At 45.4% G+C, this 19,033-nt stretch overlaps 1 protein-coding gene and 1 long non-coding RNA gene across 2 annotated transcripts in view; one reads left to right on the top strand and one right to left on the bottom strand.

The window, feature by feature from the left end:
- Nucleotides 1–14,276, bottom strand: part of LOC111925932 (uncharacterized) — a 215,878-nt gene extending 201,602 nt beyond the window's left edge. The window contains exon 1 of the long non-coding RNA XR_015282770.1: nucleotides 14,193–14,276. This is a non-coding gene — a long non-coding RNA (uncharacterized LOC111925932). The remainder of the gene's footprint in view (nucleotides 1–14,192) is intronic.
- On the top strand, nucleotides 9,359–11,581 carry ID2 (inhibitor of DNA binding 2). The gene is made up of 3 exons (XM_086875917.1): nucleotides 9,359–9,797; nucleotides 10,038–10,102; nucleotides 10,776–11,581. Exons 1-2 carry the CDS (start codon nucleotides 9,450–9,452, stop codon nucleotides 10,092–10,094), a joined length of 405 nt encoding a protein of 134 aa, XP_086732043.1. The 5' UTR covers nucleotides 9,359–9,449; the 3' UTR covers nucleotides 10,095–10,102; nucleotides 10,776–11,581.
- Nucleotides 14,277–19,033: the final 4,757 nt, after the last annotated feature.

Raw genomic sequence — 19,033 nt, 5'->3', positions numbered from 1 at the left:
ATCCAGGCCAGGGTGTCTAATTAAACCATATGCTGTCCAGGTTAAGGACAGCTGGACTCAGAAATCCTTGATACAAGGATTGAGTTAGGCTTTTAGACTTCTGTATTAGGTAGAAATAAGTCATCACAGAAGCAACAATTTTCTCAATTGTCTGTAAGCTGAGTCTTTAAACACAGGCTTAGATGCAGATATCAACCAGATATGTGCCATAAATCAAGTGAAGTGAATCCCATCTCCAGAGCCAAGAGACCTGTGAAAGGGAATGAGGACCACAAAACTATGGGTAATGAAGTGAAAACAAGCAAAGCGATATGGCAGGAAAAAAAGAAACTGCTAAAAGTCCAAATTCTGATTGTTCAATGGAGAACAGCTGAGATGCTCAGCTAGGTATAAATGAGTTCTTTTTGCTTGTGCATCCTTTTAATATTTTCATATCTCTTGTCTCTGCTGTAAACAATAGTTCGAGGCCTTAAATAATTTAATTTTACTTCATCCAAATTATTTTTATGTTGCCAAATTTAGACATATATCCTCCGTATTTTGATAAAAGAAGTAGAAGGGTTTCTCAGCCATGTGTTTTAGAATAGTTGAAGGCATTCAGCTTTATGGAGTGATTGACATGAACAATGTGATGGCATCATCTCCAATTGTATTCGTAGCTAAAAACCCATCAGGAGAACATATTACTGTAATTTTGCCAAACTGGACACTTATTTTCCACAATTGTTTCTACAATCTAAAATTTGCAAAATGACTGGACAATAAGCCTTTGGTGACCTTTAACTAAAATTGTCTTTCTCTGGAATCATCCATTTGCAAAGAATATGTGTGCACCAAACTCAGACCAGCACAGAAAACACTTGCACTCCAGTAATCTGATAAAAAAGCTGGGTGACCTTTTGCTGATCTCTGACGAAACAATTAAGTACATGGTTGGGATTTATGCTGCAGTACACCACAGCACTCTTCCACATTATCAAAAATGACAAAACTATAACTTTTTGAAACTGAAAATTACAGGCTCATCTCTTCAGAGCTAGTATTAAAGGTGATATTTTTAAGGCATCCAACCTCCAGTTTTAGAAGCTAGACATCTTTTTCTGGGTATATAAATGTATAAAATGTGGTATACACTTAGTCTATTTTCCATAGTACTTTGCTTTCTTTTATTTAAATACGGAGCCTTTCAGCTTTCTGAAAATCCCAACCGTAGCCTTGTAATATCTTCAAACAATTTTTATGCATATTTTACACATCTAGCTCCTCCCTTAGAGGCAGTACATAGTGCCTCAAGTCAGTTAGACCATCCTCGAAAGTAACACATAAAATGACATGTAATAGTTCCACACTTACATGTCAGACAGCTGGCACCAGGATCCACAAGCACAGACTAGGGACACACATGGCCTTTAGGCACTACAGGCTCAGTAATACATCCCAAGCAGCTATCCACATCCAGCCTCCCAAGGGAAGGAATGACCATGATACAGAGACAGAACTCAACTAACTTTGACTACATACCCAGATTTTAAAGACTAAATTCGGGTATGATGAATCAGAAAAATTAGTCATCCACAGTAGAATCCACCTCGCCTGGCATCTATAAGTCAGGCTTCTGGCTGAAATTGGTTGTCTGGCTCCTGCTGAGAACTGGTGGCGAGCAACGGCCCCCAGCGAGGAGATTCACTCCATCCTGAGAGAAGTGTCAGATGGGCACAGAATGAATCACTCTCTGCAGGTGTCTCTTGTTCTCTCTTCCCACCAACTATAGAGAGATGAGACATAAAACCTCTAAATAGCTAAGATAAGGTGAGATGAACCTCACCCTCAAGACTGGGTGAGTCTGCTAGGCCAACAGGCCCAGACGTTAGGCTTCTTGCCATCCAGGAGATGCCTTTACCCCTGAGCTACAGTGTTAGGCTCCCTCTTGTTTATAATGCCTCTGGTCCTCTGAAATTTGCATCTATTTCTTTACTGTGGCAAGCTTGAACAGGATGGGTGGGTGTCCTCCAGCTTAGCCTTATCTCTGGTCGTTAGAGCTGCTTTGCAAGAAGGAGGGAGTTTATATCACCTCTGATGAGGAGAACTTTGAATCTGCATCCCTTACTTCCAGGACAAGTGCTCTCATGAGAAAAATTGCTTATGAGAAAGCAGCAGTTCTTTCCCTTCTTTGCCCCTGAACTCTCCGGCAGCTCCAGCTGCTGTGTTGTGTGCTAAGCTCCATGCTGTCAGGGTGCATTTAACCATGATCCTGCACACACCTCCTGGACCAGACCTCTCCAGAGATTTAGACACATACCTCTTTTGTGTATCCCAGGTGGGTTTATGCAGGCGACACTCACTAAGAAAGTCAGCTTAACCTAGATAATGCTCATTCTGGGCCAATAAAGAAGCAAAGTTTTAACAGCCTAGGAAACTTAACTAGAACTCATGTGGTTCAACAGGACTCGTGAGGGTGCACGTGCATTTGGGATGCAGTGCACATATTTCGTTAAACTTAACTTCCAGTACCCAATCCCTGAGCAGAACCATTCAAAATTTTTTTTCTGTACATTAGTTAAAAAGGACTGAGAATGCTGTGGGTCCTATGTTGACATAACCTATAACAATAGCTTTGGAAAAGTTAAATTAGTACTACCTGCTTAATATTACAAAGCTTTCCACCAATAATAATATTACAAAGCTGCCTGAAGACAACAAGAAGGCCAGATCAACTAACAATTAGATGACATTAGATACCATCTACAGACTCAATTTCTCCTCTATGTTCATGAAACATTATTATTAAGGAAAAACAAAACACACAGAGCATACTACATAAACACACTTATACTTGAAATTTTCATAATTTTACAGTTTGGGGGGTAAAGTGGGGTGTGTGTGCTTAAAACCATACATGGAACAGATTTGCAAAATCTTCTCCCACCAAGCCAATTCCAAATCCCTCCTTTTTTTTTTTTTTTTTTTTTTTCAGTGAAATTAAGCCAAGCATTTTGTGATCTTATTCCCATAGGCCTGTGCCTAAAGTTCAAAATTGGGCCAAAGTGGGAGACTAAGGAAAGCTGGACCAGTCAGCAAGATAATTAACAAAAGAATAAGCCCATTTTTTACTTCTTGGTTTATTCCTTTTTGCATGTGAGGTACTGTCAGTAATCTCCTGCCTGGCCCCTTCTCCCTTTTCTATCCTGAATAGATTTTCCAGAGAATTGGTGGGGAGTGCAAAATCTGCAACATTTTAGACCTACATTAATTTAAAGGTATCACTAGAAAAGCTACACTAGATGAAAACCATCTGCTACATAAGCCATGCACTAATAAGTGAACTTGCTTGGTCCCAGATTTCAGCACAACCATGCTAAGCTACAGAGCCTCCTAAATGGTTCACTGTAAGCACTTAGAGAGGACAATATGTAACTTACTTGAAACATAGATGTTGCACTAATAAGATAAAGATTTTTTAAAAGAAATCTCTTTGGCTTTGGGAAAAAATGTAAGAGTTACTACATGGACATAATACACCTTATCCCAGCAGAACTTACTATGCCAGAGAGATGCTGCTCTCAGAAAGATTTCACGGCAATTTTCTTCAAGTAGAATCAGGTAAGCAATAGCCCTTTGCAGATAGCAGTTTATGTAACAAAGCCTTCAGGGCACTGGTCCTACTTACAAAAAAGAGAAATCTTACAAAACAGAACTAAACATTAGAAGTAAAGCATCTGAATTTGGATTCAGTATAAACGTTGCGACAAAACCACGCAATTCACATGGAAACACCTCTCTTTGCAGGGTGGTGCTGGAAAACACGGTTTGAGTAAAAGTCATCTTACTGCACAGCAGCAGTTTAGGTGTATCATCATAAGATGATACACATGTCAAAACAGAATCCAAAGGCCTGCCCTTCCTATAGTCCAACACTTCTAACCAAAATGGAGATATCTCAAAAGAATGAAAAAACATTTATGTTTTGCCAAAATACTTCCAAAGCATCCCGGTTTGGGATTAACAGCAGCAGATAAGGGATGCTTAAAAGTGGGGATGAAGTTCCAGAATGATATTGTGTGAAAGCAACATTATTCAAAAGCACAATGAGGAAAAAGGAAAAGACATCTTAAAAGTCGACAGATATGTGTCATTTGAAAATACGGCCCAGAAAATAATGGAGTTTGGAAATGGGTCTCAGAGAAGGTGTATCCATACTTTCCTTGAAGCAGCACCCGGAGGGGTTGGGAGCGGGGTGGGTGGAAACTGTGGGCAGGGCATTCTCTTGCCCAGTGAAGGACCTGACGGCGAGGGAGCTGCGGTGGCCCCACGGCCCGAGAGCCGCTGCCGGCAGAGCGGGACGCGGAGCACCGTGCCAGGGGCAGCGCGGGGGTGCCGGGAAGCAGGAGTCCCGCTCCGGACAGCACAGCTGTTCGCAGAGCGCCGCGGGAGCAGGGAGATGTCACCCTGCCGCTGCCGCTCCGGGGCTGCCCACGCAGCCGGGGCCCCGCTCCCCAGCCGGGGGCACAGCAGCCGCGCTCGGCCGGGTGTCACCGGCTGCGGTCGCGCACGCACCACACGCGCGAGGCGTGGGACAGCGGCCGCAGCCGCGCCCCTGCCAGCCGGGCCTGCAGCGCTGGGGCCGGGGGCACGGGGAGGAGTGGGAAATAGGGAAAAGTAGAATTAAAAAAAAAAAAAAAAAAAAAAAAAAAAGAAAATAAAAATGTCCCTTCCCCCAAGGCAGCTGCGGAGTGTGCTGAAACCCCCTTTTAGGCACAATCAACCCCGAGCATCTGGGCAAGGATGAGGTGGGTGCAAAGTGCACGGGGAGGAAATGTGTCAGCTGCAGCATCCGAGAGCAGCGGAGCAAGCTCAGACGGGAAATGAGCTTGCGAAGTGCACCCGACAAGATGATCGCGGGGATAAGTTGCTTCTATGGAAACTGCAGCCCGATGAACCAAAAAACAGTTTGATGGCAAAGTTTTAGCAGGAACCGGCTCATGCCTGGTTTCAGCTACATTCCCCACCCCCTGAAGAAAAGAAAAAAAATGAAGAAGAAAAAGCTACACAATGTGTTTCTTGTTATGGACAAAAAAAAAAAAAAAAAAAAAAAAAAAAAAAAAAAGAAAAAAAAAGAAAAATAAAGGGAAAAAAAAAAGGGGGGGGGGGGGGGGGGGAAACACAGGTTTTTTCCTGTATGGGCTACATCATATTAAGCTGTAAGTTTAGTTCTGGACAAACAATCTCTTGTTGCATCTCTGGGATGGAGGTTAATGAATTCCCACAGATGATGTTGGCCAAACAGTGGTCGGCTTGTGACTTGATTTCCAGCATCATGATGTGAGGGGATCAGTATAGAAAAGCACTTTGAAGGGAAGAGGCTGCCTACAGCAGGATTGTTTCTACAAGCTAATTGTACTGAGTGCAGCTGCACAAAGCTGGATCAACAGTAATAGAAGGCGGCGCAGACTTCCTGACGCCAGCCCCGCAGAGCTCCCACCAACAGCCTGGCAATTCCAGATTGTTTTCCAGACCTTATCTCTCCCCCAAGTTTTTTTTCTTCTTCTTCTTCTTCTTCTTTCGCCTTTTTTTTTTTTTTTTTTTTAATTTTGTGACCGGAACAAAAGTAACAGGAAAATCCTTTGTGAAAGTAGAAAATGCTGTTACAGATCGGTGCCTTTCGCAGAAGTTGTAACTAAATATTTCGCATGCATTACTCTCCCTCCAGCTCAAAAGAAAGAAAGAAAGAAAGGGGAAAAAAAAAAAAAAAAAGCTAACCCCCAAACTTCTACAACTTTGAATGAATTGGAAACGTGACGCAAACAAAAGGGAGCGGGTAGTTAAAAGCGGCCGGGTTTAGCGAGATATTTTACCTGGTACATTGAAAATTCCTGTATCAAAACATATTTGGACACCCCGCTTGGACAGGCTGGATGGTGTCAATGACTTGGAACCGGGCCAATTTTAACAGATTTTTTTTTTTTTTTTTTTTTTTTTTTTTTTTTTTTTTAGTCTGGTTTGATGGCTTAAATACGCGGCAATTAAAGCTATTTACATTATTACTGGATGTTTTAGATAGATTTCATTAGAGGCAGGGGAAAGGGCCGCGGAGGATCGCGCCGGTCCCCAGGGGGGGCGGCAGCGCGGCCCCGCAGATTCGGCCCGGAGCCCCTCGGCCCGCACACGCCCCGGGGGGAGCGACTGTGACCCTGGGGCTGGGCTGAGAAGAATAGGCAGCCCTCAAAAAACCGGTGAAAACACACTTTTTTTGGGGGGGGACGGGGACGAAAGGGTGAGGCAGGACCGAACCCCCCACTCGCTACCCCACATCGGAGCCTGGGAAGCGCGGCCCGCTCCTGGGTCACGGCAACCCGGCCCCGCAGGGCAGCCGGGCCGGGGGGCGAGCGGCGCCGGCACCTTTTTCACCCCTCGTCCATCCGCGATCTTTTCCCGTTTTACTCTTTCCTCTCTCCTTTCAGCGGGCGCCCCCCCCGCCTTCCCACATTCCCTCGTCCTCCCCCCGCGGCATGGCGAGGCGTCCGGCGGCGGCCCCCGCTGCAGGTGCGCCCGGGAGGGGGAAGCGGGGCCGGGCCGCCGCCGCGGGCGCAGCCCCGGTCGCCATGGCAGCCGCCTGAGCGGCGCCGCCGGGCCCGGGCGGCGCGGGCGGGGGGGGCGGCGGCGAGGGGCTGATGTCACGGGGCTGGCGCCGCGCAGTCCGGGCCGGCCCCGGGCGCGGGGCGGGGCGGGGGCGCGGGGGGGGACGGCGCCCCCGGGGCGGCCGCGCTCCCGTTGCCGCTCCGCGGGCCCAGCGCCGCCGCGGGCTGGCGCCGGCCGGGGGAAGCCGCGGGAGTGCAGCCCCGGGTTTGCGATCCCGGGGGCGCGGAGGCGAAAGCGGCGCTTTGTGCGTGGCTTCGAGTGGCGGCGGCGGCGTTTCGGGACTGGGAACCGGCTGGAAACGTCCCGGCTGAAAACTAAGAGGTGTACGCACGGCTCCCGAGGAACTCGGAGCTACCTGGGACGGGTCCTGGCAAAGCCCCCGAGGAGCAGCTCGCAGCGCTCCCCCTGCCGCTGGTGTTGGGCTGCCCCCCTCGCCGCAGTGCCCCGGCACGCCGGGCAGCGGGACCGCTCGTGGGGCCCGTGTCAGAGAGCAGGAGCTCCCAGAGCTAGCGAGCCGCTGCCAGAGCTCTCAGTGGTAAAACACCAGAGCCGAGGGAATCAAATGTTAGGAAAAGCCACTTCAGCCGCTCTCCTGGGGGAAGCGGAGCCTGGCTGTTCGCGGTCTCTAGTTCGCGTTCAGAAAGCGCACATGACAGTCATTTGATGACAGAGCAAACAGCCAGGTTAGCCTCTCCACACAACTTCCCGGTGTTCCAAAAAGCGTGGCAAGCTCTTGGTGTGGAAAACCGAAAGCAGTAATAGTGGGTCCTCTGCAGCGCCCGGCCGGTGCTGCTGCGCTATCCAAGAACGACAAGCAGTGATGGGAGAAGTATGAACATACTTGCGTTGGCTATTATTACACCAAAACCACTCAACATTTCTTCCACTGGTGCCTTCATTAGACAGAAACGCAAGCATGTTGCAGGACCAAAACCTGTGGCCGTAGGTCAAGTACCACCACCAATTGGTATCTTAGAGATGTAAGGGTTGAAGTCTACCTAAATTGTGATTATAAGTGAGTCGTTAATTGGCAAAGTGTTTTTTATTATTATTTACTCTCTGTAACTGCACTTGAACAGTGTACTTGTCTTTCCATCAGATTGAATGTCGAGATTCACTTTCACCCTTCGCGTTTCCAAACGCGCTGAATTGTGTTCCTGTCAGTCTCGGCACCGCCTCCAGTCCCCTCCGGAGAACAGCCCCGGGGCAAACACCCTGGTGTGACAGTCGCCAAAGTGCCCTGGTAAAAGAATAGCCAACCACCACCTCAGGAATGCTACGTTAATTGGAAAAAAAACCTGATGTGGCTCTTCGCAGCTTTGTCTCCAAGTGTCCATAATGTTCCTCTCTCACAGCCCCGACCCCCTTCGTGTAGCTATGCAACAACCGCGCAGATAAATCCAGCATTTGTCTGCTTTTAATATTTATGATTGGCAGCACAATCCTCACTCATTTTATGGATGTATGCGTTTACTACGGTTTTGTTTGCAATGAACACTGACGCGCTTTAAGCATCTGTGTAGTTTTACAATTAGAGAATTGCTGCGATTTGTGCAGAATTTCATTTATATTAGTTGTGTATATACTTTCACGCTTTTGTAAGTTGAACTTTCCTTAGGTAGTGTGTGGAAAGTGGAACCTGTGTTCGTTTGTTACGCAGCCGGTAGCATAAGCAAAACATAGGAAAATACAGTGAAACTAAACTTTTAAAAAAATAAATAAATAAAAATCACTTCTCCAGCTCAACAAAACAAACCAGAAAAACCCCGAAAACTTTTTCCTCTGGAATGTTTCTGGAAGATGTTTCATTGGCTGCAACCAAAAGCTGCTAAAAGTACAGCGTGTAGTAAGCATTTGCATTTGTCACCAGAAACAATCTATGCATAATTAATGGCAGTACTGTGTCACGAGCACTGATAGGGCGCAGATGAGCAGCCTTTCAAGGGTAATACATGTAAATGCACTTCCAATATGCAGATTTGCTTAATGATCTCCAATTAATAGCATCATCTGAAGTAGCCCTGTTCTCAGGAAGCGGGGCGCTACGAGTGACGCCTGCCTGGCTGATGGGGTGCTCAATGTCCCATTCTCACCAGGACAGAAAGTTGCAGTGAGGTTTATAGGATTATTTTATCTTTAATCTTGATTTATTTAATTCCTACTTATAGCCGCAGCCTACAGCGCTGGCTGCAAATCCACCCACTGACTTTCGCTGCCGTGTACTAAGTGGGGACATGCCAGCACCGCCGGGATGCTTCAATTCCCGGTGACCTGGGGAAGGTTCAGCCCTCTCCAGCCCTCGCTGCAGCGGGACCTGCGCATCCCGCACCGCGCTCCTGGCGCGGCGCCGCCAGCCCCGCACACCGGTGCGAGCCCGCGCAGAGGTCGGGGTGCAGCGGAGGACGGACGGCGAGGGAGAGGAAGCACGGAGGGACCGCTGAGGGCCGCGGGGAACGCTGAGGGCCCGGCGGGACAGCTGAGGGCCCAGCGGGAGCACGACGCTGCCGCCCCGGGCCCCGCGCGGCCCCGCGCACTATTTACTCCCTCAGCTGTGCGCGCGGCCACGCCCCCCGCCGCCATTGGCCGCCCGGGCGGAAGGCCCCACCAGTGAGGGCGCCCCGCGGTGATGGACGTGCCGGCGGCCGCCAATGGCAGCGAGCGCGGGCCGGGCCCGGCGGCGGCCCTCGTATAAGAGCGGCAGCGCAGCGCCAGCCCTCAGTGCGAGCTCCGGCAGCGCCAGAGCGGCAGCACAGCGCTCCGCAGGCTCCAGCCCACCCGCCCGCCGGAATCGCGCTCTCCGTCCGCCTGCCAGCATGAAAGCCTTCAGCCCGGTGCGGTCCGTCAGGAAAACCGGCCTCTCGGAGCACAACCTGGGCATCTCCCGGAGCAAGACCCCCGTGGATGACCCCATGAGCCTGCTGTACAACATGAACGATTGCTACTCCAAGCTGAAGGAGCTGGTGCCCAGCATCCCGCAGAACAAGAAAGTGAGCAAGATGGAAATCTTGCAGCACGTCATCGACTACATCCTGGACCTGCAGATCGCCTTGGACTCGCACCCCAGCATCGTCAGCCTGCACCACCAGAGACCCGGGCAGAACCCTTCCTCCAGAACTCCTCTGACCACCCTCAACACAGATATCAGCATCCTTTCGCTACAGGTAAGTGCCTCCCCCGCGCCCGGCTCGCCGCTGAGCCCGGCTCGGGGAGCTCGGGCGGCCTTGGCGGTGTCCCCAGCGCGGGTGGCGGGTGACAGCGGCCGCCGCGCGCTCCCTCGCCCGCGGCGGGGCTGGACGCGGACGCGCCACGGTGGGAGCGCTGCGGGAGCCCGGACAATCTGCTACCGCCTCCCGGTGAGTGCTCGGCCACCTCGCCCTTACCCTGCTCTTGTTCTCTCGCAGGCGTCCGAGTTCCCCTCAGAGCTCATGTCAAGTGACAGCAAAGCACTTTGTGGCTGAATCAAACGGTGAGTGCAGCGCACCTTTTTTCCTAAACTTCGGGTAAAAACTGCCTCCCCGGGGAATGGGAGGCGTGATGGCAAGTGCTAAAAATAGGTCCTAAAAGTTGATTGGGAGATGCCTTTGTAATCAGTAAGAAATGAGACTAATAACAACTGAGTCTTCAGGTCCTAAGTGTGTGTGTCGCTAAGGTTCACCCAGCAGCACAGGCTCCTCTGATCCTTCTCGCTGTTTAATGCAAATTCTTATCTGTTCTTGGAGCCTTAACTTCCTGGGCCAAAGTGACTGATTAAGTTGAGAATCTTGGCACAATTCCTTGAATTCTGTGATGTGGGATTGTCTGCGCTATCAGTTAAATAAGTGACTGCTTTTAATCAAATAATTGCTCTAAGAGGCAGACTGGCGCCTCAGAACACTGCGTTTACAGAGATCTAAATAAAGATTGGACTGAGAATCCTCTTCTTAGCCTTTCCCTGGAGTGTATGTTATTTTTATGTTCAATTTGTGCTCTTGAGAGCGAGTGTGTGAGCGTGTATGTGTTGCATCTGGACGCCAGGGTTTGCCCAATCTCTGAGTGTTTGGTTAAATGTTCAAACTGTGGCTTCCTCTCTGGCGCCAGTCTGTCCGGATCTCTGCCCTGTTAGCATTCTCCTAAATATGCCTCTTTTCAATCTCTTGCAGGTGTTCCACTGATGAGATTTTTTTTTTTTTCTTTTGCACAAGAAAATGTCTACAGGATTTTTTTTTTTTTTTAAGTGCTGAATTTATTTTTCAGCTGTATCTGGAGGGGGAAATCCACATTCAAGTAAAAGGACCTTTTAAAATGAATAAAGAAGAAAAAAAATCAAGATTGATCTTTATCCCCACCCGATTTTTCAACTTGGACTGAACCTAGTTATTTATGAAGAGACTCTTAAATACCCTTTCCCTAGTTGGAAGGCTTCCTTTATATACTATTCCCAGCGTGGGGAGCGAAACAAAAATCTCACAAGGAGTTGCCCATTTTAAAGCAGACTTTGCCTTTTTTTCCAAAGGTGGAGCGTGAGTACCAGAAGGATCCAGTGTTCAGTTTTTTAGGAAAGTGTGTGGTCAGAAATTACCTTTTTGACACAAACCTAGGACTGAATACTGTGTATATATTTATATATAAATATATATATATGAGTGAAACCTTGTGAACTCTTTAATTAGAGTTTTCTTGTATAGTGGCAGAAATATACATTTCTGCAAAAAGTGTAATGATGTACTTAATCATGCTAAACTTTTTATAAAAGTTTAGTTGTAAACTTAACCCTTTTTATACAAAATAAATCAAGTGTGTTTATTGAACTGATTGCTTACTTTATTCTTTGAGGACCAACTGTTTGCTGGCTTTGATTTGTGGTTTTGTTGTTGTTTTTTTAATACTTATACATTGTTATGAATTTATCAAGTAAAAATTCAAATATGTAGAGACTATAAAGAATAAAATTACCTGATGTGTGTAATTCTTGTAACTTGGAAAATCTTATTTAAGTGTATATTGCAATCTTCTAAGTCATCTGCCTGTAAACAGTGTGAAAGGAACTAGAAAAGGAATTTATTACACGAGGGATGCTATTGACAAAAGTGCTTGGAAATGTACAAAAGCAGTTAATCCTGAGGCATTCCCATGGAGTATCGCCTTTTTTCTTTCCTCCCACCCCTCTGAATGATTCAGTTCGGGGTAGTAATGGCCCAGATCTGTTAATTTGTGCTTAGAATAATCACTTGGAATTAAGGGTTGTGGGTGGTTATTAGTGCCCCAACTATTAAATTTCTCTAAAAAGGCTTTGAATGTGAGAGTTGCTGATGCGTTAACATGGGCTCTAGAATGATGAAGTGACTGTTGCCTTTCCTCACTGGAATTTTCATGCTTCCATGCAATATTTCAATGAAATGGGCTTTCTAATCACTTGCAGCAGCTTCTCCATATGACTAAGATACTGAGAATTGAGTTAAATCGCTGTTGTGTTACTGATTAAACTTTGGCTGCTCCTACAGGGACTCTCTCCATAAGAATTAAATTAAGTTTGAAATAAGAGTCTAAATTCCTGAAAGCCAGAAACGGTTTATTTCTTCTTTCTCTTTTGCCCTCAGAAGCGATGCAATATCCCTTATTATTCCAGGGACACTTACTGTACCCTAAGGAGCCACTGTTCATTAAGTATGTGTAGCTGTCATAAGACAGTGGATGTGGGAACTGTGCCTTATCAGATGACATTCTAATTTAAGCGCACACATAAACTTCCCCGAAATGAGAAGTTAAATTGTGGGTCCTACTTGGGAATTTAAGAGAGTCACTTGTAAGCTGAAAGAAAGAAACTTGGCTGATGCTTAGGGGTAGGTACAGCTCTGACAGGCGCTGCTCTTTGGGCCCGAGGGAGCGAGTTTAGGGTTTCTGTGCTCTGGGGACTCTTAGTGTGAAAGGCCGGAGCCTCACCTGGGGCCAGTAACACTTTCCCTAGCGAACAGGTGGCTGGGTGGTGCTCTGGGGCAGCAGCAGCTGCCTTTCCTTGCCCTTGACACCAAATCCATTCACGTAGGCTGGGAGAAAGCCAGCTCTGATCTCTTCTTAATACTGACCGTGCCCTGCCCAAGCAGAAGCGCGCCCTCTCAGAGGATCAATGCAATCAGAAGACAAGAAGGGTTAGCAAAAGCTGGGACGGGCCGGGGGGTGGGGAGAGAAGGACACGGCCCAGAGCTGATCTGCATCTCCCCGAGCCCAGCCCCGCAGGGATTGGGGAAAGCTCCGTGCAGCGCACGCCGGCTGTGCCTCCTGTGGCCAAACCTCGCTACTGTCAGCGCCCGGAGCGCAGGGCTTGTTCCAGCTTCGTGCAATCAGCGTTTAACCCTGACAGCCCCTTGCTGAAATACTTCACTGCCGCACATCAGCCCGCCACAGTCCCTAAAATACTCTTTTCCCTGTATATTTTACCCAACTCTTAACAGCAGCACATTCGGGGCTGTAATCAGAGTATAGAGATCTTCCACATCAGTAATACTCCAGCGGAGTATTACTGATACTGATATTATACGCCACCAAATTTCACCGTCAAAACTTAATTTTTCACCCTGCTGCTCATTTTGGGGTGAAACAACAGTAAGTCACTTTAAACCCACAGTTCATTTTATAAAATGAAAGAGCTGCAACGGTCAGATGAGTGTAATTATTTTAAGTCAGTGCCTTTAGAAACTACGGTGTTTACACTTCGATATTTTTAAGCTACAGGATGATTAACACACTTGTAGAATGAAAACGATTTTCTTATCATGCATAGCCAAAAGAGAAATTCACAATTTACAAGGCGTGGGGAGCTGAGCAGGAAAACAAACAAACATGTTTTTAAAAATGTAAATTAAGAAAGGAAAACATTTTTCCTCTTTCAAAATTAACTAATTCCTTGACTTGACAATGCAATCCTACAATCAGAACTGGGGGCTTAAAATAGGTCCTCCCTTAGCGATTCACTCTTTGGTTTTGTTCTTCAGATTTTGTCATTCAGAGATAAACAGCAAGGTCAAAGCAGAGTGCCCAAAGCCTTAACATTAATTCTCTTAAGTTTCCTTGAAGGTGTGGTATTTCTTTATTCTATACCATTGTCATTGTCCCTCCAGAACACATCAGAAAAATCTGAGACATTTTCACCACCTTCCCTGGCCCATTTACTGTCTCTGTACACAGCTGTTGTCCATAGTCCTGTTAGATGAGTAGCTGAACACAATAGATCAAGACGACCGGCAGTCAAGTATGTGATAGCAAAATAGTTTCGGTGACAATCATTTTTAAACTCTGCAATTTGTTTTTGAGTAGGCTATGCATGAAAGTTGCAAATGCACCTATAGACAATTCCACACGGCGGGGCGGGAGGAAACAGAGATACAAGAGGATTCTGTCATCTGGAAGAGAGGTTTCCAAACCTGGCTTTTCTTGTTTATCACCCTTAATAGCACATGGCCCAGCTCCCGATCTTATCCCGGTCAGCAATCGGCAGGCTCACACCCACGGGCGGTAGGAGTCCCTGCAGCCCATTCCAGGTAAGGGAAACGCAGAGAGCAGGCTGGGGTTTGTTTACTCACCCCCGGGCAAACAGCATTGTGTCTATCGCACCGAAACCATTCGGGAGCCACTTGCAGAACCGGTGCCAATATTTTGACAAAAACATGACCGAGGGCGCTGCCTCGGAGCAGGGGCAGGGCTTACCTTCGGGCTCGGCGGCGGGCGGTGCGTGGAGGGCCAGTGCCACCCTCCGGGCCGGCCGCGCAAGCACCGCGCTCCCGGCCCCGCTCCGCAGCATCGCCTCCAACGCGGGCTCCTGCCCCGGCAGGGACACGGCTTGTAAAAACCTGCGGAGAAATCTGCTTTCAAACACCAAATACTTTGGTCGTAACGCAATGAGAAAAGCACCATTTGGTAGAACTAATTTGTATTTGACTCTGGAAGGTAAAAAACGTTCTCTAAACAGTCCAGTGTGTGTTAAGGATTCTTCTGTCGAACACTTTGCAGCCTGGATCAATTCATGCGATATGGGAAAGAGATAAAATTATGATTTGCTAATGAGAATTAGCTGTGAGTAAGAATGTCTTCCTGTGTTTACCACTGCCCTTGCTTTCTTACAAGAAATGATTTACGCAGCTTTTACTGGAAGCTGTAAAGAGGGATGGCAGAATGCAACTGTTGCATGGCAAAATAAAACACTGGCATTAAATTTTGTTCAGAAAAAGGTTTTCACAAATGTACTCTGTAAAATTGCTGTTTTGCAAAAGTATTTTCCAATTTTGCAGATAAATGAAAATGTTGACTCTTTGAAATCAAATTTGATTTACCCACATTACCATACTCCTCTCTAGAACTGCCATGAAGTCCTGAAGTGTAGGAGCCAAATGCAAACAGTATTTCAATAAAACAAGCTGATATTGCAACAGCCACTGTTCGTGTGAACCACAAGCTGAAGTAAATTAAAGGAGAAAACAAAAGATGAAACAAACAGATGCTATTACTTTTGGAGTCACTCATGATAACTGAGAGGAATTTATATTTCAATTGATTGCTTGTCTTGAAAAAAAAATATTTTAAAAGGGTGGTCACTGCACTGGGCAAGAACTATAAATAAGACCAAACTGAGAAAAATTGCACAGGAAGCGCTGCAGTGGACTTACTGCTGTTAGCTGCCCTAGCAGCATGTTACTTGCTATTTCACAAAAACACAATGAATGGGTAGATAAAATGATATTATGTGAAGCAACAAGGCCCATCCAGATTTGAATCAATTAAACTAACTGCTTCACTTGCCAAAAAGAGTAAGGTTTTATAATTTCTAGTAAGTATCACCACAAATTACACCCTGTGACTAACAGTTTTATGTATAGATCAGGTATTTCTCCTTAAAACAAACAACCTGAAACAGCTCTTAAGCTTTACTACTGATGAACTGCAAAAGCTTACACACAGTTGTTTGTGGGTTGTTTTATTTTTGTTTTTTTCCCCTCTTTTGAAGAACTGGACTGTAAACCTGCTGAACTTCTCTTTCATTTGTACAAGAACAAATTATTTGGATATTTACTATCTTGCATCTGAGCAGACACCAGACCAGCAGTATTGCCTCACTGAAGCCCACCTCTTGCTAACAGCTGCAGTATCTGATGCTGATGGAAGAGTGCAAGATCAGCTTTGGGTGGTACTTCCTCCATGTACTCTCATCGTCTCACATGCTCCTAGAACAGCTCCTCGTATTTTTGGTGCGGAGGTTCGCTCTGATGCGCTGTTTCTCAACACAGAACTTGCATATCCTGTTTGAGTTACACCTGCCACCTTATTTTTCTCTTGTCCTGAGAAGAGATGTAGTGCTCTGAAGGGGGAGAGAGAGGCAGGAAGAAAAAGGGAGGACAGTAGTAATGTAAGACTGAGCATCTCCTGTATATTAGACTGTAAAAGATCAAAGCACTGTTCCTGGCCTTTAAAAAATGATGAGGTTGAAGTTTGAGTTGTGTTTTCAGTCATGTGCAAGTTTCTTTCGCCTGGAGTAAAGAGCCCAACTTCCATCCCAGACGGACCCTCTCACTCAGGCACCCCACAGAGCTGTGCTGGGTTGGCTGTATTGGATAACAGCACCCCAGGGAAGTTCAGTGTCTTAGAAAACCTCTAACAGCATCCTTCAGCCACATTTTCTGTCAACCTGTCTTAGGTTGCAATGCAAAATGTAACCAAAAGTATGAATTCTATTACCACCTGTTAAAACAGGTGGGGCAGTGGTCTTTATCTCTTGCATGACCCATCCCTCATAACTCCAGAGGGATATCTTCTGTTAAAGGGCCATTGAGTCTCACTGTACGGCTGATAAAATTACATCATCCCATTGTGAGATGCTCCACCCAGGGGGAGGAGCCAAGCATTCCTGGGTATAATCAATGACTCAGAACACCACAGGCAGCCTTTCTCTGCTGGATTCCCAGAGGAAGACCAGACCCATCTACACCACTGGAACTGCAGAGGAAAACTACATCCTTCTACATGATCACTGCTTCAGCAGAACCACATCTGTCACTGCAGAAGGACTGCAGCCACCACTTAATCAGATTGCTACCAACACCCTGACCAACAGGGTGTCAGATCCTGACTCTCTCAGTGTTTTCTTGTAGTACTGCACTTTATTTTAATTTTCCCATTAAGTTGAGGGGTTTCTTTTATTCTTATTTATACATACTAATAAGGAACTGTTATTCCTACTCCCATATCTTTGGCTAAGTGCCCCTTAATTTCAAAATTATAATAATTCAGAGGGAGGGAGTTTGCATTTTCCATTTCAAAAGAGGCTCCTGTCTTCCTTAGCAAACACCTGGCTTTTCAAACCAAGACACAACCTTATTGCCTATCCACAAGCTCTTTGTGACCTTTAAGAAATCTGTGCAGTACTTGAAGAGAAGGAATGTGATAAAGTCTGCTGTAAACCAATGTAGAGAGCAGAGAATAGAAAAGATCTGGTGCTCAACAGCCGATGCTGCTGAGAATTCTGCTTTGCTCAGACCAGTAGCTTCACACCCAGCTGTAACAAATTCATGCCTCAAAAAAAGACAGTCTCACACAGCATCAGAAAGACACACAGACTTACCTCAGTGGAACTGGGAGGAAATGTTTCTCAGGGACCTCGTCATGCAGGAAGCTAACTATTAGAGATTCTTATTTTCCATTCATTAACGGTGGAAGACGTTTGCTTCAAGAATAAGAGTAAACAAAACAAAAAACCCCACAAAAAACAAAACAAACAAAACCCCAAACAAAACAGAAACAAACAAAAAATCACCTAAAACCAAAAATAAAAACAAGAATATGAACGTTAGGATTTTTTTTTTTTTTAAAGTTCAGATTCAGTATCTATATGAGTAAATATACAGGTATGAAGTGATGGGCAGGCTGTTTCAGGAAGACTGGTCAAGCACATAGCTACATTTCACAACTTCTTGGAAAAGTATCTTCCTAGTGCTTTTGTATTTCTCCCCTTAAGTAGATGAGAACACAGTGCCACTGCTAGGGGTTTGCTTTGAGTTAAAAAACTTTGTGTAAAATGTATTAAGTAAATCTTCCATTAGTACTTATCAAAAGATGTAACAATTAGAATGCTTCGTAACTCACATGCCAAATCTAAAATCTCAGTCTAGCTCTGGTTATAAAGCTGGTTTACAGCACATAGATATTTCCATCCAGAGGATATGAAGGTGCTACACACACGGACATATTTTTTACTAATCTTTACTAATTCCCATTTTGCTCTCATTATCACATCGCTGCACTTACCACTCCAGAAAAAGCTGGAAGTGTTGGTTTGACCTCATCCTGTAAGTATTAAGTCATCACAATACTTATAAAATTAAATTCTAAATTCCACTGTAAATCTTATTCCTCAATCATTCAAATTTTAAGAGCTCCTTGGAGATATAATTTTTTGACTGAATTACTTTAATTCATGCATCTAAGTTTAAAAGTTTAATTAAGAAGAAGCTATGCTTAGAGTTAAAAAGGGTATAAGTTTGGACCCCTGTAGTAAACATATTCATAAAATCTGTGTGTTATGTACACTCCACATCCAACATGCAATTAGCAGTTAATTGACAGCATGAAAACAATTCTCTTAATCTGAATATCTGACACAGAGTGTCACTAATATTTAATGGTATGTTGTTTTTTGGCACCTTTGAATAATTACTATTATTTTTACTTCTATTTTACAGGCCTTTGAGGTAAGCAGTATTTTCAAAAAGTATAAAAGGAAGGTGTCTGAACAGTATTTCTAAGGGGAAAGGGAGCACTTCAGCTGAGATCCCAAAGGCAGAAACTTCCTAGACTATGGCAGTCCTGGAAGGAAGCAGATTTGTTAGTTATGAGCCTAAAAATAACCAAAATTTTACAAATAGAAAAAGAAACTCAGAAGCCAGGCATCCAAGTGAGAAAGTAAAGCAGGTACTTAGGATTTATTAGTCTTCCACTGAAAAATATGATGTAACATATCGTATCAACCCTGACACAAATCAATGTGACTACAAGTGGAAGAATGAGAAAAGAGGTATATGCAGAACAAAAAGAATAAGTGATATCATGTACACACAGACAAGAAAATTCTGAAGAAAATAATTCTGCCAGGGGAAGGGAAGAAAAGTATGTTTTCTGCAAAGAATCACAGGTAATGAAAACATGGAAAACAAAATGAATGGGGTAAAAAACTAGTGTCTATGTAAGAAAGAGGCAGAACAGAAGAAATTATATTTGCAATGTAAAAAATGAATGCAGTCACAAATTCTACAAGAAAAAAAGCAGAGCTATTAGAACAAAAGTACGTAAAACTTATTTGTCTCATGAACTCAGGAAGGGAGTGGATGGATTTATTCTTCAGCCTCTCTGAAGAGTTTTAAGAAAGAGCTAAAAATCT

The sequence above is a fragment of the Cyanistes caeruleus genome, chromosome 2 (assembly GCF_971803275.1).
Source record: "Cyanistes caeruleus chromosome 2, bCyaCae1.hap1.1, whole genome shotgun sequence".
NCBI lineage: Eukaryota > Metazoa > Chordata > Aves > Passeriformes > Paridae > Cyanistes > Cyanistes caeruleus.
Note: the sequence above shows the minus strand (reverse complement) of the source record. Positions and strands in the feature narration are given on the sequence as shown.